This window comes from Gadus macrocephalus, chromosome 8 (genome assembly GCF_031168955.1).
Source record: "Gadus macrocephalus chromosome 8, ASM3116895v1".
Lineage (NCBI taxonomy): Eukaryota > Metazoa > Chordata > Actinopteri > Gadiformes > Gadidae > Gadus > Gadus macrocephalus.
The window spans coordinates 7,798,926-7,821,221 of record NC_082389.1 but is presented as its reverse complement, the minus strand read 5'-3'; the positions used below and the strand labels follow the sequence as shown (position 1 = coordinate 7,821,221).

At 43.9% G+C, this 22,296-nt stretch overlaps 1 protein-coding gene across 1 annotated transcript; it reads left to right on the top strand.

The window, feature by feature from the left end:
- Positions 1 to 1,462: 1,462 nt before the first annotated feature.
- Positions 1,463 to 16,512, top strand: mfsd14a2 (major facilitator superfamily domain containing 14A2). The gene is made up of 12 exons (XM_060058548.1): positions 1,463 to 1,714; positions 3,993 to 4,088; positions 6,309 to 6,371; positions 6,914 to 7,041; positions 7,523 to 7,637; positions 7,892 to 8,110; positions 9,376 to 9,489; positions 10,869 to 10,940; positions 11,335 to 11,447; positions 12,293 to 12,390; positions 12,907 to 13,064; positions 13,845 to 16,512. The coding sequence occupies exons 1-12, from the start codon at positions 1,631 to 1,633 to the stop codon at positions 14,055 to 14,057; spliced, it is 1,473 nt and encodes a 490-aa protein (XP_059914531.1). The 5' UTR covers positions 1,463 to 1,630; the 3' UTR covers positions 14,058 to 16,512.
- Positions 16,513 to 22,296: the final 5,784 nt, after the last annotated feature.

Sequence of the window (22,296 nt, the reverse complement as noted above, 5' to 3'; positions counted from 1 at the left end):
AATTATGCAAATAATGTAAACTCTGGTGAGGCTGCATGTCAATGGGGAAAACGGTAATTGAGTAGAGACTTAAATTAATGTGATCCTTTAAATATCTATTGAATTGACTACGATTTGCTAGACTTTACTTGGGTATATGTCTCGGGTATTAACCTTTTAGCATTTACTTTTTTATCAATCCAAGAGAATGACACCATTCACCTTTTCACTGTTTTTTTTTACTATTTTAAATGGGTCAAATGTTATTTCTTTGGAGAACTGCGCAAAACATTGATATCCTCCTCTCCCCCTCCCTCCAACACATTGACAACGGATCGTCTGTGAAGCTCTCTGAATCAAAACATGATCATGTGGGATAGGACGGTTGTTGTTGGATTTTTCCCCGTAGAGAAGACGGCTGCCGAATTATAGCCTATATAATTGTATATTATATATAATTATAACATAATCAATCCGGAGTTAACGAAAAATGAAAAAATGAAAATAACTTCAATTAATACACACGGTCTAAATATAATAGTAATCGTGGCCGTGTTTTGGATGCTTTTTGAAGAAACTATCTCCGCAATAGTTTCTACATATAACACATTGTTCACTCACTGAATCTACACAATGTTCACTGAATCTATATGCATGTCAGATCGATTTCCACCGGCGAAGGTGGTGAAGGCAATCGATTTGGTGGAGACGGCAATTCCCAGGATCCGATGCTACTTCATGATGTCATCAAACTACGTAGGGAGAATTACATGGCATCCCTTTAATATTACATCTTAACAGCTTAAGCCATGCACAGGAGAAAGTTAACGATGTATTCTAGTGTGTAATATTATATTTTAGACTTAATGTTTTATATTTCTCCGTGTTTAATGTGGAATAAATGACCTGTAAAGGAAACAGCTTTGGCCTTTTCGGACACAATTCATTGATGTATCTGTTGTCATTGTCAGAGATAATTATTCTTTCTTCATGTCTGTGCACGTTTTGTCAAAAATATTTGTAGATTTTCTAAGCAAAATGTTTTGTCCCCTGTCATAGTCTTGCCAAATTGCCTTATTTGCATCTCAACATTAGCAAAGGTACATCTTGGCTTTTACATAAAAACTCATTATTATTATAATTGATTAAGCTAATAACATAAGTGTAGAATTCATATTTTAATATTTTGACCAGAAAATGTGTCTACCATTTAGAAAATGCCTCCTATTACCCAGTATTACACGGCCCTTAAATCTGTATAATAACTCGGTTCAGTGAGCTCACTGTTGATTGTATGTTACCATTTAACATTTTTGTCCTTTTGTTCTGTATAGAACTGGTGTTGATATGAGGGGAAAACATTTCTGATGAATGGCACAAGAGTTGTGCTTGACCAATCAAACGAATAAACCCAATTTCCTTCTATTCGTATCAACCAATCCATGGTAGATACTGTGCCGAGGGGCGGGTTAATGTGTAGTACAGGAAGACAGCCCAAAGTGAGGTGGGGATAGGAAATCATTTAGTTGGTTCGCTACTGGCTGGAGCTAAATAGCGAGGTGGCGAGATTACAAATCAACAACATATATATTAGTCATTCTGATACATACAACGATGACCCGCTAACCCCAAGAATGGACATAAGTTAATTATGACGGGGGAGAAAAAGAAGAAAAAGCGGCTGAACCGCAGCATTCTTCTTGCAAAGAAAATTATAATAAAAGATGGAGGCAGCGTGAGTTAAATATTTATTTTTCCTCGTTTGCCTGTCAGTTCAATAAATTTGCCTTCAGTGATTCAAAGTTAGCCAACTTGACAGTCCGAGGTGAAGCCCCACTGCACTGCATTATGTGTGTGTTTGTGTTGTTGCTTTATTCATGTATAAGGCCAGAGCTTGTTGACCGTTAGCTCGGCGGAGGAGCATCCACCTAGCTACTGTACCTAGCTCTGATGCTAGCTGCGATGCTAGCCCGACGTCGAGCGTTTACACGTCAGCTTCACTGAAGGGACGCTAGCTAGAACTGTACACACGGTACCTACCGTGTATACATTTCATACTCTCGCCTAGATGGTTAATATAAACACGGCCCGAAAGCGTAAATTCAACATGCACTTGTTGGCGTTGGTCAACATCCATGTGTTTGTGTCCAGGGGTGTTGAGACTAGGTTCTTCAGGTTACATTAGCACTTGTCAGCATGAGGTGATTTCAAATATGTCCTCGTAAGTTACATCAAGTGGATGAACCGTTCAACACTAACCAAACTTAACCCAACTCTTGAGCTGCACGGACCACTGATCGTTACTAGTTATTTTTTATGTTATATATATGTATATTAGCTGGCTACCTCGCTTCTGGAATGAGAGGGACGAGTATTGCATGGAGAATATGCAGCTTTGTTGGACAAGTTTCCAGCAACCATGTTACACGAAATAGTCGATAAAATCCACATTTCAACCTTTAAACAAGCCACCCGTTGGCTTGTTGAATGACAAAACATTGAAATATGAACGCATCCGGCCAGGCGTGTGGTTTAGTGTTTTCACAGGTTAGTCGAGACCTAAGCCCATTGGTAAGGGGTGTAGGTGTGTATCGTTTTTAGGTTGAGTTTAAGTCAGTATGTTGATAGCTAACGTTTATTAAGAACAAATACGAGCCGCCCTAATCTAATCTTGTAAACAGCTGCTATAACGTTCACTTCAGATGTCTAGGCCAGGGTTCGACATAAGATACCATCCGGCTCTACTAGAAGTGATGGTCCGAAAAGTAAAGGCTAGAATTCACACATTTAAGACGTTTATTTTTTTTAACAACTCGGGTATGCTTTTTGACAGACCACTAAACCAGTGACCAATGGTAGCTGCGATTCAGGTTAAACACCTGACATGATGTAACCTGTTAAAACCGGGCACCTGCACTGACATGGCTGCTGTCTCCCTATATTACTTAGGTGGAACCATAATTTTCAACTATATATATATTATTTTTTTTACGTGTATCCATTAATTGTGCTGCAACAATGAGGAAGTGACATGTGTATTTGTTCCTCATTTTGCCGTGAAGCAGGTGGCGTGATCACATTAGGAACTGAAATAGTTGGGGCCGGGAGGGTTGGCTTTGAATTGGAAAACCTCTAGTGGTAACGTATCCCTATATAGGCTGTCACACCCATGGCTGTGGTCTGTTCTCCCATAATGCTCTGTACCAGACGCCATGGGGATAATAATGAACCACCTGGAATAGGACTGGTTTGTAGTATATTCCTTGAGCAGATTCTGGCCTACTTTATAAACTGTGTTGTCACATGTAAAACGGCTTCCTGCCAAGGCTTCTGCTCACCATACACTTACTCACATCACTCTCCTGATGTGCAATCAGTTCATTCTATCACTGTGTAATGACATATCCTCTTGAGGGAAGGTTCTGTTTGAGTGTCATCATTGACCCAGATTTATACCGGCATTTCGCATAATTTAGTAATGGAAGTGGATATGTTTTTTTGACTCTTTATATCAGCATTGGTCAATTGTGGTGTAGGGGTGGTTTTCGCGTGATGTACTTTCTGTGTGTTTGCCGCACGGTGTAGAATGAGTAATTGTAATACCAAGAACCGTTTTAAGAAGGTGCTTGCAGCACTCGGGCAGGGATTTCTGTGTGAAAAAAGTAATAAGTAGTACTAGTATCATTAGCTTGATAAAATGTTCCTCCCTGTCAAATGTATTGATATTGGATTTCATTGAATTGTACCAGCTTCTGCCCAACTTAACCACTGTTAGATCATTACATTTAAATTATGAACATAAACAGGGTCCCCTTAGTAGGACAGCATTAACGGTTCAAAGAGTATCTTCTTTGTCTTCTCTGGTAGTTGACTCATGTTAAGCCATGGGGGTTGTGTCTTCCTACTATGCACACATATTTAAATGAACCATTAGCGTTGAGCTAGTGTTTACTTTGTGTGGTGAGTGTATTCGCCTCTCTGGTAACGCCTGTCTCTAACTGTCTCCCTTCCAGCCCCAGGGAATTGGTGAGCCCAGTGTTTACCATGCCGTGGTCGTCATCTTTCTGGAGTTCTTCGCCTGGGGTCTCCTCACCACCCCAATGCTCACGGTGAGCCTGTCCTTATACAATCTACACTCCTGACATTGACATTTATCTTTTCTGATGTATTCACAAACCTAAGACCTATCGGTAAAGGAACATTTCCCATTGACGGGAAATCACAGGCACCCAGCACTGCTCGTCATAAATAATTGAATTGCTAATCAAAAGGGGGTGGGCACCCCTATGACGCACTCTTGTTGTCTATGTATCTGCGTGTGTGTGTGTGTGTGTGTGTGTGTGTGTGTGCACTGGCTGATGCTTTGCTTGGCGTTAATGGACTGGGAAATATGAAAAGGGTATCAAACAATGCTTTGTCTGAGCACCGGCCCTTTGTTGAGATGGCTTATCAGGGGCTCAGTGGTCTGTGTTGTCAGAACATGCCGTAGACCAGACGCTCCACTTGGTCCACAGTGCACAGAACTGACTGTGTAGGGCGATTCTGTAGGCAGGCCCAGAAGTGTCAGCTTTTCCCCTGAGGCTGTTGAGTTACCAGGGGGAAAATCCTGATGTGAAAATAAAATTATTTACTCACATTTTAATTTTATTCTAATTTGAAGCATTTCTTTCAGAGTTGGAAACAAAGTGGTTATTGTGTTAATTTCAATCTCATTTAAAAGATTTCCACCCATCTTTCGATGGTAGAAGAAAATAAGATGGCTACATTCTTACATTAAAACCTAGCATTTGTTATCACCACAAAATGATAAGCAAACATTCAAAGACCATAACCTTATGGCATACAGTTATTAGAAAGTGACGGTTATATTGATGCTAATTACTAGTGGATGTTTGTTTTCCATGTTTTACTAGTTGCATCATTTTTGGATAATTAGAGCATGGCAGCACATTAGAGAGGCTGCTTCACTGCCCTCATTGAGAACATCCCTTCATTTGTTAACAACAATGTCGGTTCTCGCCTAAACCACTTCCTACTACCGCGTGCGTGATGATTGGTTCCTTCTGCCCTAAACCCCGTGACAGACACATTTTGTTTTGTTCATGTTTGTGTTTGTACATCCTAGGTCAATGGCCAACATGAGCTCCATGTACTCTCCAGGGAGATGGACTTTGAGCTTAAAACTGCTTTGAGGTTTTAAGCTCTTTGCTGAAACTGTCTCCCTACACTAATTTTCAGCCATTTCACCAGGCAATCTTTTGCTCAAGGTCACAGCTCTTCAGAATCGACACCTGTTATCGAGCGATCTCACTCAGGCTTCGTCTGAGGCTGCCTATCTGGGCTTTTAAAACAATCATACTTCATAGTTCTGTCTCTTTACTCCATTAATCGATGAAAGAAGATCATGGATGTCCCCAAGCACCTGTATTTCTAGTTTTAACAGAGATTGAATTTGACCTCTTCCTTATTGTCATGCAGACTCTATGTGCTCGGTTACACAGCCATGGTAAAGTGCGTAGTTGTTAATGGTTGTTTAGGTGGAGGGGGAGCTTGGTGGTTAGTCCAGGATAACGGCTCCATTGTTAATGGCATCAGTGGAGGAGAAGACTGGGGAAAGGTCCAGAGAAGTCCCAGTGCCCGGGTTAACCGTTGTTACCCAAGCTAAATGCGATTGATCGAATTGATGCACTCTGTGCCATTCGACAAGATGGTCCATAGGGAAATTTGGTGTGTGCACCAAAACAGAAATCCATTTGATAAAGTGACAGTGAATGAGCCACCACTCACTCAGTCACCCTCCCCCACATCTCTCTTTGTATTGAATCCTTCCCAGCCACTGCTACGGGAGGCCTTGTATTAACACATCTTGATAAGAGATACCCTGGCTACAAGGGTGTCTGTCTGCCTGTCTCTGTCTGGTATTTTATTCCATTCCATGTATTATTCGAAGTTATGGATTACCAGGATAAATTGAGATTGATACACTTCTTCTCACATCAATACTCTGAATCAGATCAACTCAATTGTTCTTATATTTGTTCTTGCTCCTACCTAATAGTGTGCTGGAACCTGATCAACGCTCCAAATCAATTGTTATCTATTCATGCATCTCTCTAGCTCTCATGATATAACTGGCCCAAGGGCATCTTTTGCTGTTCTTGCATCTGTTGACATTGCGGTCAGGCCTCCCTGATCCGTTTGCTCATCCCCGGTTGGACTAACATTTGGAAGCCAACCATTGAGCACAGGTCATTGTTTGACTCATGCGATTGCCTCTTGTGGCTGAAGCAGTTTTGCAGCGTTATTAATGTTGCATGTTGTCTCCCCAGGTATTGCGCCAGACATTCCCCCAGCACACATTCCTGATGAATGGGCTGATTCATGGAGTCAAGGTAAGAGTTGGCACCGGCCGACACCCCAACTGTTATTTTGTACTCCATTTTCCTGTCCTTTTATCTTGGCTTCCAGAGGTAAATCCTTATTTTAATCAGTGCATTTGTAACCTTCATGATAACCATGACCCAATGTGGGACGTCAAGGGTCTTTTGGCTTAAATGTGTGTATTTTGCCTGATGAGTATCTCAAGCAGTTCATACTTGTTGACAAATTGTTGAATAGGATCCAAACCTACACAAGTGATGAAATGTTATAACCAGGGCATCTGCCAAATAGCCTTCCAACTGAATGTGGGCAGCAGTGATTAATAAAAGACCTCAAATAGATTTGTTCTAATTTGCATTGTAATTCGATTATATTCCTGATGTACTTGAATCTGAAAGTAACAGTTCATCATAATTCAATGCTCCGCCCCATTACTTTAGTTTCATTGTATGCTTTCTCTTTCGTATTCTCTGAAACGCTCCCAAAATGCGTGCCTTCTTCTTTTCTCCATATGGTTTCCTCACTCTCTTCTCCTCTGTGCCTCTCCTCACAGGGACTGTTATCGTTTCTCAGCGCTCCTCTGATCGGGGCGCTGTCGGACGTGTGGGGCCGAAAGTCCTTCCTGCTGCTCACCGTCTTCTTCACGTGCGCCCCCATCCCGCTCATGAAGATCAGCCCATGGTGAGCGTGCACCCGCCCAAGAGCAAGCCAGGGGCTGCTGACGTCAGTCAGAATATACGTTTTCGGCGGTTATCTGATCTCTCTTGCGAAGGCAGCCATTGCCCGCGGTACACTTTTGGCATACACTGATGCATGCCATTTAGAAGCATTCCTCAACTGCTGAATCGCTCCACCCAACAAATGGTCTGGCTGGCACATGTGTGAGTGTAGGAGTCATAGCAGGATGTTCCGCCAGTCAAATCGCTATAATGCATACATTAATCAAATGGAAATGATAAGGCATATGTCTAGCACCCTCGGCTCCACGTGTTGAATGAAAAACGTATGTCGGGACGGTGGTGAGCAGGTGTGAGCTCTGGCAAACCGAAGTCATCGAGAGGCAGACAATGTGTTGCCTCTCTCAGGTCTTTGCATGTCCCCTTTGACCCGTCGTCCCTCTAATCTACGGCTCTGTGGCTAAATGCTGCTCTGCCTCCCTCAGGTGGTATTTTGCGGTGATCTCCATGTCAGGCGTCTTCGCCGTCACTTTCTCCGTCATCTTTGCGTACGTGGCCGACATCACGCAGGAGCACGAGAGGAGCACGGCTTACGGTTTGGTAAGGAGGCCTTTTGTGTTCCCAGGTGAAGGGATTGACTTAATGGACGGGTAGTAGCCTGGGTAATCATCATTAATTGATTGCTTGGATTACATACACACACACACCTTATTGCAAAATAACACTGCTCACGGTGGAACACAGAAAGGTACCGGTAGCTTCCTTCTGACTCATCCAGTAACCCTAACTCCGTGCTTCCTTCTCTTCCCCCCCATCCCCCTCCACCCTCTACCATCCCCATCTGTCCTCTCCAGGTGTCTGCCACCTTTGCAGCCAGCCTCGTGACCAGCCCTGCCATCGGGGCCTACCTGTCCGTGACCTACGGCGACACCCTGGTTGTGATCCTGGCCACGGCCATCGCCCTGCTGGACATCTGCTTCATCTTGGTGGCCGTGCCAGAGTCTCTCCCTGAGAAGATGAGGCCGGCCTCGTGGGGAGCCCCCATCTCCTGGGAGCAGGCGGACCCTTTCGCTGTGAGGAACCCCCCCTCTCTGTGTTTCGTTTTCCGGTTAAAGCATAGAAAAGGGGTACTTTAGAGAGGAGGACTGGATTAGATTTTCAAATAGCAGAGGACTGTTTCTTCTGAGTCTAGTATGGGCAATAAGCTCCTCTTACTGAGCGGTTCAAGTAGTGAGTGGTTGGCTCAGTGCATATTCAGTGGAACAAGCATAGCAGGACATTTTTCTCTCTGGTGTAGTACAATTGACACGCACACACTCGGATTCCAGAGAGCTGTCCCTGGAGTGACCGCTATTGTCATGTCTTGGCGGAGTTCAACTCTGGCCAATGGCTGATGGGTATTTCTCTACTCCCTCAGCCAGAGGTTTATAGTCCAACATTCCAAGAATGGAGAACCGTCAGCCCTTTCCAGTCCTGTCTTTTTAGCGTGATGTGCTGCATAATAAACATTATGATGAGGCACAATACAGCGACTTTTGGCTGGGTCTAGCGAGTCTCAGTTTGAGGTGCATACGGCCATGGTGCAACATCCAGTACAACTTGAGGGCTGATTAGTCGTCAACCTGTTTTGGTTCTGTGTCGGGTTTCGGTGTGTGGACCAATCACAGCCCCGGCTGCTGCGTCGCCTCGACGGAAGGTTACAATATTTGGGAGGCGCACATCGTCAGGCCCTTGCGGTGGACGCAAGGAGGGACGTAACGGGTCCGTAACCCCCTTGCGTTGCGTGAACGTGGGACCATAATCAGCCCTTTATTCTACGGGCTGTTTTTTTGCTTTCTAGACCCAGGCTTAGCCGAAAGTGCTGTGTCAACCATAGGCGTTGTGTCACCTTGCCGTTATTTGTGCTTCACAACGAGCGTCACAACGATAACGTCATAATTTATGAGGGGAAGGGTTCGACATCGAGAATTAAGGCCCAATCCCATTTCTACCCCTTACGCCTTCCCCTTCCCCCTTCAAAACAACAAGGAGGAGGGGTAAGGGGTAGAAATGGGATTGGGCCTTAAGCTCAGTGGTTTGTTGGTTTGGACGGAGCCACCGTGTCTGGCTGTGGATCCTCCATCGATTGGGGTGGTGGGGTGTTCCAGCCTAAAGGTTGATGGAGCACTCGCTGGGCGCCACGCTGATGGGAGCTGAGGGCTTACAGAAATCAATTGATGAGAAAAAAACGTATACTATTCAGATGAACCCATGTCGTCCAATACACAGGATTTCTGCCCCACATTATGCTTTTAAAAGTGTATTAATGCAACCTGTTCTGTGTTTGTTTTGCCATCAGTCTCTGCGTAAGGTGGGCCAGGACTCCACAGTACTGCTCATCTGCATCACCGTGTTCCTCTCCTACCTCCCAGAGGCTGGCCAGTACTCCAGCTTCTTCCTCTATCTCAGACAGGTAAACACTCACTCGCTCACTCTTTCTAAAAGCTGGTTAAAGCTGTGGTCCATAGTGTCCCAGCTTGATGCAGTGGTAAGCAATGTATCAAAGCTCAGACAAAGGGGGTGGGGTGTTTAAATATATTTTTGTATTCACAACGCCTTCAAAATCCAGCCATCTCGGGTGTTGTCCTGAAACGGAAATTGATTACACACACTCAACCATTCCTCAACAAGATTGGAAAAATAAGTCATGCTGAGCCCGGTGCTTTTTGTAAGTTCCCATTGTCTTTTTCGCCCATATTTTTGGTTAGATAAGTAGACCCCTATTAGAGGCTTCAGCAGAAACAAATCTATTGCCAAATAGTCAATGACATTTTCAAATCAGCAGCCAGTCACACTTCAGAGGTCCGTCATGGGATTCAAGACACGGAGGATGAATTGGAAGGGGGGGTGGGGGGTGGGGGAGGGGGAGGGGGGGGTGGGGGAGGGGGAGACGGGGGGTGGGCTTGGGTTTTGGCAGTTAAATGCCTTAAGATAAACTGACGGCAGGGTGACCTGCTCCTTGTCTAAACTGGTATTATAAAGGAACGCTGTTGTTGTTTTAACAGCTCCTTTCTCACTTTGTCTCCCCACCGCCTTCGGGAGAACCTGTTGGGCCAGTCTGACACTCGCGCTCTCAGACTACCTTGTGCTTCTCCTGTGCGACCTATTTAGCAAAATAAAATGGACGCATTGAGGTCCCTGGGTGCATCTCCCTACCCGACTACCCTCAACTCCCCCTCTTCTCCCTTTTTCAATCCCAGCCTTCTACACTGTCAGATCAATAGTAAACACCGCCTTGCGGCAGGTGCTGTCGCCGATGTTTCTATCAATTCAGACGAAAACACTGCGAGGCCCAGCGGCGCTGTTGTTATTCCAGCGACGCTGGGCTATCCCGTTGGCGTTTCTGATTCTGTTTTGAAGGGCGTGTTTGGGGCTTCCACAAGCTATATTTAACTTTGTGTCCTTTGCTCTGCTGTACCCACCCGGCCGCCATGAAGGCATTCTGTGGTTCACCACCACCGTTCACTTAATGTCAACTCCAGGCTAGCTCTACCCACCAACGATGTCTAACGTAGTGCTACAACAGTAAACTCAAAGAAGTAGAGATACAGATTGTCCAAGTTTCGCGACCAAGCCGTCTGTGTAGCCCTGTCATTTAGAAACCGGCGAGTCAAAATGTGGATATTCATTTTTTGTTTGTCATTCTTCGGATATCTTGGTGTTTACGAGCCGTTCAGATAGCCAGACCGCCTCTGTGTGTTTTGGACATTGGCCCGCTCTTGTCAACCGCTTGGATTGTTTCCCCTCGAGCGATTCACTGACCTGTGGTGTGAATGCTGTGTCGCCCCCCAGGTGATACGCTTTACCCCTGAGACAGTGGCTGCCTTCATTGCGGTGGTCGGGATACTCTCCATCTTGGCTCAGGTACCCGGATAGGTCACTTGTCACTTTATTGCATGTATTTGAGAGAATGCATTGTATTTGTGTACATTTAAGTAAAATTGGGGTATCTAGAGGTTTAATTAAAGAGCTTTTTATTTATCATAATGTATAATACAAATGTGAATGTATGTGATTGGTTAGGCGTTTTAGGGAACATTATAGTTCTATGAAGTGTAAACACATAACATTTTGTCTTAAAATGTTCTGTGTATATTAGTTCCTAAGTCGCAGTTCTTTCAGGCATAGTTGTCATGTGATTTGATTTTAATATAATAATAATAATATAATTATATTATCAGAAAATGCCTGATCAAGAATAGGGACTTGTGTTCTGTGAGGGACTGCAGAATAAATTGTGAGCGTTCCCTTTCCCTAGACGGTGGTCCTGGGGATGTTAATGCGCTCCATAGGGAACAAAAACACTATCCTGCTGGGCCTGGGCTTCCAAATCCTCCAGTTGGCCTGGTACGGCTTCGGCTCCCAGCACTGGTCAGTACTCACACCTGCGCACACACGCCACCAAGGAGAGCAGCGAAACCCTTCCATTGAGTCACTGGCTGTGTGAATGAAATCACTAATGAGACTTGCTATGCAAATTTAGTCAAGGGCACTTTAAACTGTAAGGGCGTGGGTGTGGTTTGAAGGAAGGAAAACAACAACAACAACAACCCAAGGGCTGAAACTGAACCAACCGCCTCTTTTAATGTAGAAGACGTCTATAGTCTAGGACAGGGGTTTCTAAAATTGTGTTTTATTTTAAACTGGTCCTATAGTGCCATTTATACATGTACCTTTTTATTTTGCATTCAATACTAAGATATTCAAATAATACACAGGTTCATATATTCATGTTTTCATTTTAACATGTGCAACGTACAGTGAGTAGATTGGCCATGCCACTGCTATTCATAAGCATAACATAACATAATAAACTGATACCTGCCAAGATCAACAATGTCTGTCAATTGCATGTAATCATGCATAAAAGCAATTCAAATGGCATTTTTAAAACACAAATGTGGAAACAAAAATAAGTGATGTTTGTTAGTGTCTTTCTTATCACACATGGATGAAAACCTAACTTTGTTCCTGGGGATTATTGTGCCTTCTGGTTCCTTTGGGTTATCACACATCGTTCTACTGCTAAATCTGCTGTGTTCAAAGAAATCCTTTAAGAATCAAACTAATCTAATTCTTTATTTAATTAAGAATTAGCAGTGGTGGTACCTGAGGTAAAATCTAGGTTCAGAAAGCAGTGTTTTTTTTGGGGGTAAAGTTGAGGGGAACAACCATCTCGCAGTGTGTCGTGTGACTCTGGGCCGTGTTCTCTGCAGGATGATGTGGGCGGCTGGCGCGGTGGCGGCCATGTCCAGCATCACCTTCCCCGCCATCAGCGCCATCGTGTCCCGCAACGCCGAACCCGACCAACAGGGTAGGGTTCTTCACAGTGATATCTGCCTTTTCTGTTCTTTATTGAACCGTGTGTGTCTGATCTGGAGTATAGTGTTTGAAACAGTTGCAACTTTATCTTAAATAAGGGGGACGTCTTTAGAACGGTACGTCTTGTCTTTTACATCTGCAACATACGCGGCACTTTTGAACTGACATTACCAAATCTTTAATGTTGCCAAATATACAATCTTTATAATCCCATCCGACAGTATCCACGCATTTAATACATCTAATAAATTCATGTAACTTTGACCTCTGGTTACCTGTGATGCCGTTTGCTACTGCTACATTTTCTAAATGATTTAATCAAAATTAATCCCATCTATGAAAACAACTGTTAGTTGAAGCCCTTCTACCCACTCACTTTGTGAGCTGGAGCTCAACTCGTTTTTTGTAACCTTGGCATCAAATGTATCGTATCGCCCTGGCGACGTGACCCTTACGTTTTTGGTGTGTTTTTGTTTCGGACGCGCACCCCCCCACCCTCCGTCCCCAGGTGTGGTCCAGGGGATGATCACAGGGATCAGGGGTCTGTGTAACGGTCTGGGCCCGGCGCTGTACGGCTTCGTGTTCTACCTGTTCCACGTGGAGCTGACCGATGATGACATCCCCGGGAAAGACGGCAAGACGAACATGGCCAACCCCACTGACGAGGTGAGCCCCCCCCCGAAAGGCCCCGGGGCCCGGTTTGGTTTCTTACAAGGCACCTCAAAGCGTGATTTAAAGGAGACATCCGGTGTAAAATGGATCTGGGATATGTTTAGTATGATAACGAGTTGGGATGTTCTTTTGGGAGCAAAAAAAGCGCATGTAGACGCATTCTTAAGTTGGCTGTTTTTAGCCGATTCTACCAAAACGCTATAAACTTGGAACGATGGGGGCATGTGTTATGAAAATCGCTATTTTAAACAACTTAAAAGGCTAGAAGTAGCCCGACACTTCTTTGGTAGTATCATAAGGGTCATAACATATATAACGAGGCATTGATAACTTTGTAAGTGTACAGATTGTTTATTAAAAATGATATTTTATATTAGTAGTTCACCCGTCGACGCCATCTTGTCTTTAAGACTCGATAAGTCGATAGGCGAACACATAGCTTGCGTGTTGTTCACGGATGTCACAAGCTCTGTGTTCGTCACCTACCTATTTCTACCTAAGTCTCAAACCGCAGAGTTATCTCTCTGAATCTTTCTAGGTTCATTTGACGACCAAGGATTGTTTTGCCAGATATCTCGATAATGTTAACGTTCATCAAGATTAGATTATATTTGGTACATGGTGCAAGGCCATATTGGCTGGTAAAAAGATTAAGATCTTCACACAATCTGCCATATCCTGTGAAAGGAAACGCCAAAACAAAGATGGTAATCCTCCTTACCGGTCGTCACAACGCGCGTTAAACCCGACGCCTGTATCCGTCTCTCTTTGCAGAGCGCCATCATCCCGGGCCCGCCGTTCCTGTTCGGCGCCTGCTCGGTGCTGCTCTCCCTGCTGGTGGCGCTGTTCATCCCGGAGCAAACGGGGCCCGGCATGAGACCCGGGGCCTACAAGAAGCACAGCAACGGGGCCCAGAGCCACTCGCACAGCCCGCAGGGCAGCGGCGCAGAGGGCAAGGAGCCCCTTCTGGAGGACAGCAGCGTATAGCCCCAGCTACCAGGGAGGGGGGGGGCTCAGAGGACGCTCGCACCCGCTCCCCCACTATCTTCCCTCCCCACCACGCATGGTTGGATGCCACCCATTGTCCTCGTGAAGCCTCCTTTCATGCCCTCTGGTACACTGTAGAACCAAAGTGCCAGTGGAGGTTCCCGGAGGGCTGGGTGTGTGCAGGTGAAATCCGTGGCACAATTCCTGGACCCCGCCCCGCCCACAAATTTTGTAGTGGCCTGTATTTATAGCAAGGTGGCATGGAGTTATGTTGGCAGAGAAGATTGACCTTTTTTTTTGTGTGCGTGTGTGTGCATTTGTTTATGTGTGTGTGTGTGTGTGTGTGTTTTTTGTGAGAGAGTAAAGGATGTTTTGCCGAGCTGGACTCTTTAGTTTCCGTCAGGGTAAAGCAGTGCACGTAACCGACCCATATAAGTCCCGTAGTTGAGGTTGTGATGGGCCGACCAAAATCCCAGCTGTGAGATCCTTCTTGTTCTCTGTATTATAGCCTCCTGAGAGGAGAACGGTGCCCCTTGTGTCCAATAAGAGTATAACAGTTAGTTGAGCACTTGTTCTCTCTTGGCCATTCAAATGCTAACTGGTGTAGTGGTGCCTTTCAGTTGGGACTACAGCCACTTTTGAACTGTGAGCGGAGGAAAACTTCAAAGTTCATACAGCAGGGGGCGTCTGAGGACGGACGAGTCTCCGTATTAGAGCAAGAAGACGCCACCTTATCTACAACGGGTTGAATCGGCCAGTGCAGGAGGCAAAATGCTTCGGTTTCTCTCCCTCCCATCCCCATTGATTTTAGGCTTTTAGTCAACTGAGAAATGTCCTCCTTACGGTCTAATGAAGCTCTCCTCCACACAGAAGCAGTGTCCGTCTAGATCAGCAGTACAGTTAGGGTTGTATATTTTTCCTCGCATTTTTTTTTTTTAGGGGTTGGTTATGCTCAAAGTTTTTATTACAGAAAACAATTGTTGCCGTGAAGCACCTTGAGATATATAAAATATAAGTTAGGCAACCTGTATGAAGACCAAGGTCTGAATGGGCTCTTGTGATCTATCGCTCCCATCGAAGCCCCGACATGCATTTCCATTTCCTCTTATTGGCTCCAACTTACAGTAACGTTATTTTATTCTGAGGTTAGGTTAGGTTATGGCAGAGTTAAAGGTTTTTTTTCTTTTTGTTTTGCTTATGCTTCTGCAAACCTATAGTGTCTTTCGGAAAAAATATCATTTTGGCTCAATCAAATATCATTTCTGCTCCTGCAGTTGGAAAAGAACTGATTTTATACGGGAAAAACATGTACTGTTAAGTGGTTTAAAGGAAAACCATGTGTTGTCCACCCCTGTGTTAACGGTTGCTCAAAGACTACATTTCTTGCAGCGTTTTGGCTCCATCAAACAGAAAATGTGCTGTTGTACAACTGGTGTTTTATTTTATACATTATTTGGAATGACTGGTTTTATAAATGACTCAAGTGCATTGAAATAACCAAATCATAATCTGATCTGGACTAGTTAAAAGTGAGTGTGAAGCATAATTTTGTGCCAATTTTGTTTTTCTGCTATGGTTTTTGCATCGTGTGTGTGTATGTGTATCAGTGTATATGAATGTTATTTTTATTTTATTTTTTTTGTTGTCTTAACTATGGCTGAATATGTATGTTTGAATGCTATTTCTCATAGCCTTTTAAAACTTGATCCAATATTTTTTTTGGAATTGTCTAAAAAATTAAGAATTATCAAGTGTCCATTTTGGTTTTTGTCTTCGTCCTAAAGTCTCAAATTAAAACCTTAACATTTAAACATCGAAGTTAACTACAGCTTTGATATACTTTTTTTGTTTGGTTCTAGAATATAATAAGCAGAGGAAGTAAAAATCATTGAATGTTCCAAGAAAAGCATTACATGTTAATATACAGACTTAACACGCAATACCCCAACCCAAAATCCTACGATGGCTGCCATAGTTTTATTATTTCACAGCAGGCCTGCATAGACTATTATTCTGGCATTATTGTCTCATCTCCCTTGTCTTTTAATTTTTAACCCTTTATTTTTTTTTAACATATTTTTGGACCAACACATGCAAAGTGTTCCCCTGCGTTTGGACCTTGCATAAATTGATATGGTTCTGCACCAGCCACATGTGCACACATGCAACTCCTAGACGACTGTAAATGTACACAAATCACCTGTACATACAGCTAATGTATATATCTATTGCTCAAGGAGATGGCCATTATTTGTATGGTGCATACATATAGATTCCTAGATCTACCTAGCTAGCCACTCCTTTTTTAGTACATCGTGGTTTGTGGCCTGAGCCCCCTCTTTGTGTGCCTAAAATTAGCCAAGAAACGAAAATGGCAACATGAGTAAATGGTGGATATTCTGTAAATATGGGAAACTAATGACAAACTATTTATTAAAGGTTTATTGTACATTGAGTTGTTTGAGTTTGTTTTTGTGGGTTTTGGTGTATCTTCATGTTGTATATCCAGGCCAGCTATTAATGTGATTTGGTGCAGAGAATTTTGGAACATCAACTCAAGTAATGGGTATGTCTAAAGAAAGGAACATCTTTATTTAACATCCACAAATTACTTTGTTAACCATGCGTTCATTTAGAATGGCAGAAGTGAAATGTAAATTAGGAAAAATTATAACTATCTAACTAATCCTTTTTCAGGATAGTTTGACCATTTTTTTTCTCTTTATCTAAATGTATACAATTGTGCCTTCATAAAATCAGCCCGATCAAGATAGAGTGCCAGGTTGGCTCAAATGCATTGTTTTATTGTTTTGATACCCTTGTTGTTGTGCTTTCCATTTCAGCCACATGGTGGCAGTAGTGTTGCTTCGAAGAAACTTGACGGGGTCAATAACCTTATTTACTCTGTCCACTAAGCCAGCACTTATCACCTTGCATTACAATGAGCTGCATTACTCCGTAAATAATGCATCAAACTTTCATGCAAATTTAAGCATGCAGACAAACCGTTGGGTGTGTCATACAATCTTACTAATTTCTCAGGAAGAAGGACCGACTAGCTTTCGGTTTCTCTGTACATGTTTATGTTTGAGTGAGTGAGTGTTTTGAGTTGTGATGGTGGGACTATGACATGAAACAAACCCACGGCCTAGTGGTCAGATAATTGTTTGCATCATACGGAAATTGTGGTATTTGTGGCTAGTGAGTCAACCAAACTCGCCCCCCTAAAATGAGAGCATACTAATCTGATGGTGCATGAAAATGATGATGTAGGGGAAAGTTGCAGAGTGGAGCAGGTGCAGAGTGGTTTTAGCAAGAGGACGGAAGAGATAGCAATAAGGCTCTTAGCCTTAATCCATGCCCATTGTTTACTAACGAGCACTGTAATGGCGCCGGGCTTTGCCATATGGGTTTGGTTAGATAAACTAATCAGCACAATGGAGTCTCCTTAAGCACCAGGTAATAATCGCCTCACACACTATGCCATGCAGGCTACGGTATTCCTATCCATGCGCAGTGTGTAATTACAAATAGGGTGGGTAGGGGTGAGAGAAAGGCTGCGAGAATGCCGAAATCCAATTGAATCGTTGAGGAAGCCATAGATTAACGTCTTGTATCTAATGTTGATACAGCAACTTCCAGGACCGCTTGCAACAGCACAAGACTGGTAGCTGAAGGTTGACCTGGGGAAGCAACTCAAGTTCCCAGGAAAAAGTTGCTGTCACAACACTGAGGCCGGACATGGTGCTGCTCTCCGAAGCCTCAAAGCAGGTCATCCTCTTGGAAATCACCGTCCCTCGGGGAGAGCGCATCGGGGAAGCCAACCAGAGGAAGAGAGTGAAGCACGCCGAACTGGGCGAGCAGTGCCGCTCCAATGGTTGGCGGGCGAGGTGTGAGCCCATCAATGTGAGAGCAGGGGTTTGGCTGGCCAGTCCCTCTGTAGGGTCTACAACAGGGGTCACCAACACGGTGCCCGCGGGCACCAGGTCGCCCCCAAGGACCACATGAGGCGCACACAGGCCTGTTCTAATCATAGCACAACTCATTCTTCAACAACCCTTTCCCATGATCAGTGTCTTCACATAGGTGAGTGTCATTAATCGTTAATAATAATATACAACTAAAGGCAAACTGAGCAAATTTGTTATTTCAGAAGGGTATCAAACTGGGTGCCCTTCGTCTGACTCAGTACCCCTGAAGTAGCCCTCAGGTTCAAAAAGGTTGGTGACCCCTGGTCTACAACATGCTGGGCATCACATGAGCAAGCAAGCGAAGGGCCACAACAAATATCTTTTTATTTAACCTTTATTTAACCAGGAGAGTCAGATTGAGATTAAAAACCTATTTTTCAAGGAAGTCCTGGCCAAGAGGCAGCAACAAAGGCAGCAAAAGTTACAGTTAGGCCTACGACATACAGACAGCAGGTTGTAAAAACAGTGATGACAATGGTCACGCATGCCTCAAGGTGCCTGTGGATCAGGAGAGCAGAGCAGTGGGTGTGGTAGTGCTACCTGGACCCAAGCCGGGACTGGGTTGCCTGGGCGAGGTTGTCCGTTGCAAGATCGGAAAACACCTGATGAACATATATACATCACTGAAGATGTGTTCAGGTGCATCGCAAGATGTTTTCTATAAAGTTGATACCAATCTAATATATCATTCATTGAGATACTTAACACAGTTATAAAGAGATTTCTTTGGGGCGAAATCTCAATTAGTCTCCACTTTCAACTATTCATTGAATAACGGATAGTGTGAGATAGTTTCGGAAGACCCACGTTGTGAATCACAAATGTATTTATCTATTCTCTTTTTTTATCAAGGTTTTTTTTATTAATTTTTAAAGCACAAATGTAAAATTGTACAGTATAAATATTCATCCGAAAGTCAAAGAGCACCAACACCCACCACCCCAACCCCTCCCACAGACCCAGTCCCCCTCCCTTGGCAAAACAGGCATACAAATACATCACAGACACACAAATCATAAGCACAGTAACCTAAAACACACAAAAAAGGATACAAAACCAAAAAGCCGAAGTAACTCAAAAAAAATCGATAAATAATGTTAATAATAAAAATAATAACATGGTGGACAGATCATTGGTGGTTGGCTGCATAACACCCACCGTTATGGTGTGTTTGCGATAATGCCATAACAAGAGAGTCATAGAGGCCCCAAAGTGGATGTTTGAGTTAATAGTTGCAATTGAGAATAGATATGTCCTATATATACTAGGCAGGGTAGAAGGAGAATAGAATAGAAAACCAAATCATGGGAGTGTTTGTAAGTCAGTAAAGTATTGTATTAAAAAGGACGCCAGTGCTTGAAAAATCAACTTGTGTCCACGCTTAGAATAAATGTGACTTACTCTAATTGTATATATTCTTTCTTTACAGGAATCCATCTAAGTCAGTGTTTCCTTTGATAAACAGTCGCACCATAAAGATGAATGCCTCCTTCCGGGCCTACAGCTGTGCAACATATCAAGAACAACCAGTGTCTTTTGGGGGGTATAGGGGTACGCTGCCGTATTAGCAGTCCCCAAGAATGCAGAAGAATTTGGCCCAATCCCATTTTAACCCCTTACCTCTTACCCCTTCAAAACAAGGAGGAGGGGTAAGGGGAAGGGGTAAGGGGTAGAAATGGGATTGGGCCTTTGAGTCATTGGTTTGAATGAAAAACCTTTCGGTGTCCAGGTTCCCTTTGATCATATAAAGTGTCGAGGGGAAACAGCGGATGGCAAGTGCCATTTCATGTTGAATTTGTCATTTACTTCCTGTACTTCACAGTAAAGTACGAACGCTTCCATTCCTGCATGACCAGACTTCAGAGTGTTGGCTGGTCGGTATAGGCCACAGAAATGTACAGACCCCCTGATGCCACTGCAGTGTTCGGACACGTGAGTCTCCCTCCCAGACTCGTCATGTGCCTGTAAACACAAAAATAAATGTATTCTTGGTACGGTGGAAATGGCAACAGGAAATGATTTTTCCTCCGAGTGAGACACCTCCAGGACGCGGAGTTCCTAAGAAATAGGAAGCGAGGGAGCGAAGGGACGTCACAAGGTGTGCGTGCCCCTTTTCCTGCCCTGTTGACGCAGGGCGCCGTGGCGCCTCGGAAGGGCCTTGGGATGAATCACGCCTGAACCTCATTGTTCTTCCTGTCAAACAGGCCCGTGTGAACAGGGGAATCGTCCCTAACCTCTGCCACTCGCACCGCTTTCCTATGTTCTATATGCAGGACATCCATGTTCCTTCACATTTCCAGGCACGTGTGGTTGACCGTTCACCCAGTGGGGTGGTTGTTTACCTCTGGGCTAGGGTCCAGGCCCTTGTGGGATCCAAGGTTCTCAAGTCTTCTTGGAAGGAAGCCACTGTCTATTTTTTGCCATTGTATAATGTAGTAGCCTATACATGTTTATCCGGCGTTCACCCATCCCGCCGTCTTCAAGCTCCCAGAAAGTCTCATGATTCATTGATAAGACAAGACTTGGTAGCACCTTATGACGTTCTCCAATATAAACAACTGCCCCCTAACAAGGTTTCTGGTCAACCCAAGATGATCTGAACTCTTGGTGACCTGGTAAAATGTTCCAACTTTAACTGAGGCCTCAACGCAGACCTACATGAAGGAATTATGCATGAAGGTTACATCACTTTGTTTTATTTTCTAATGACCCAAAAGGCATAGCTTCAGGTCTTATGATAGTGGCATGGTTAATAACACTATGTGAGATACAGGAAATGCCATTCAGACCTGAACAATAACACTGAGCCATTGTGTTATTGTGGGTTTATTTAAGGATCTGATAATACACACAACTTGTAAACACCGCATGCAGTGCTTTGTGCACATGCATATGTCCACAGAAAACCTCAGAAAAGTTGTTCAACCAACCATTGGCTTAACCCGATTGGCTGCTGTGACCATGTTGTGCACGTTATAATGGGATTAACCCCCCTCCCCCCCACTTAAGGGGGTAGTCACTAGCAGGCATTGGACGTTTACAAGGAGAGGTCCCCTGGCACCTCTTTTGGACCACTACAAGTCGGGGCTCGTCAAACTACCTGGCTACCGGCCAGGTTTTCTGTGGCCAGGTCATTTGTTCATGAGTCATTTGTTTTTCCTTCATATTAGCTGCTTAAGGAATACATCGATAGTGCAGGGGCGTAATTACCCTAATTAAGTTCAAGGGAGCTAGTGCCCTAACTGTGAGGTAGACGCATTGATCCAGCTCGCCAGATACTCTAAAAATATTGCTATTGCTATTGAGTAGCAGGCATTTGGCAGAATTATCTGCTTGTTTACATGGCCAGGGATTAATAGTTCATAAGATTGGATTCAGTAGCTGCCTGTGGCATTACAGCGAGACGAGATGTGCTTTGTGCGAAAGCAAACGCTGATTTAAAGACAAGGGTTTGGGTAAAATGTTAACTTCATTTGAATTAACTGCGGTACAAATCCATCGTCAATTCCTTTGACATGGGTCGTTTGTAAACACTAAACAATATTCCCTGGAAAGCCCTGTTCATATGACGTCCAAGACTGACTTAACACAGGAGCGGGACATGGCCTCATCCAGACTGCACACATTTTAATCTCATTATGATGCGTCACACCTACACGCTACACACACACCTACCTACGGACGGCCGAGGTTATGTGATTATAGTTAGGATCGACAATTCATGGCAGCGCCCTACGTCTACAAAGCCAGATGTTCCTGGCTAGGAGGTCACATCGGCTCAGTGGATCCATGCCACTCCCCCTCTGGTAACCTTTCATTCAGTGCCCTGTGAGGGACACACAAATTCAAACATTGTCTTCTTCAGCACATTGAATGGGGCCTAAGAAGCCATTTGGATACATTTTCGTTTTGGTTGCACTGCTTTCAATGTGTGTTCGTGTTACTATGGTTAATGTTTTTATTTTATTTGTATTTATTTATCAGAAATGTAATTATTGTTAATTAGTGTAGGGTGTGACCTTGAAGTCACAGCAATGCTTCATATCATTGTCCCTTAGGCAGAAGCATGTTTGATTAAACTATGGCCAACTATTATCCATCATTTTTACGTTAGGGAATCAACCACAGTGTTTGTTTTGGTGATATTGCCTGGAGAGTCGCAATGGTGATGGCATTGTTTTCGAATCCCAGTACACAAACATAACTGGAATAGAAAACTTAGTCGTCACAAGATAGTGACGACTCTGCAAACTCAATCGGAAGTATGA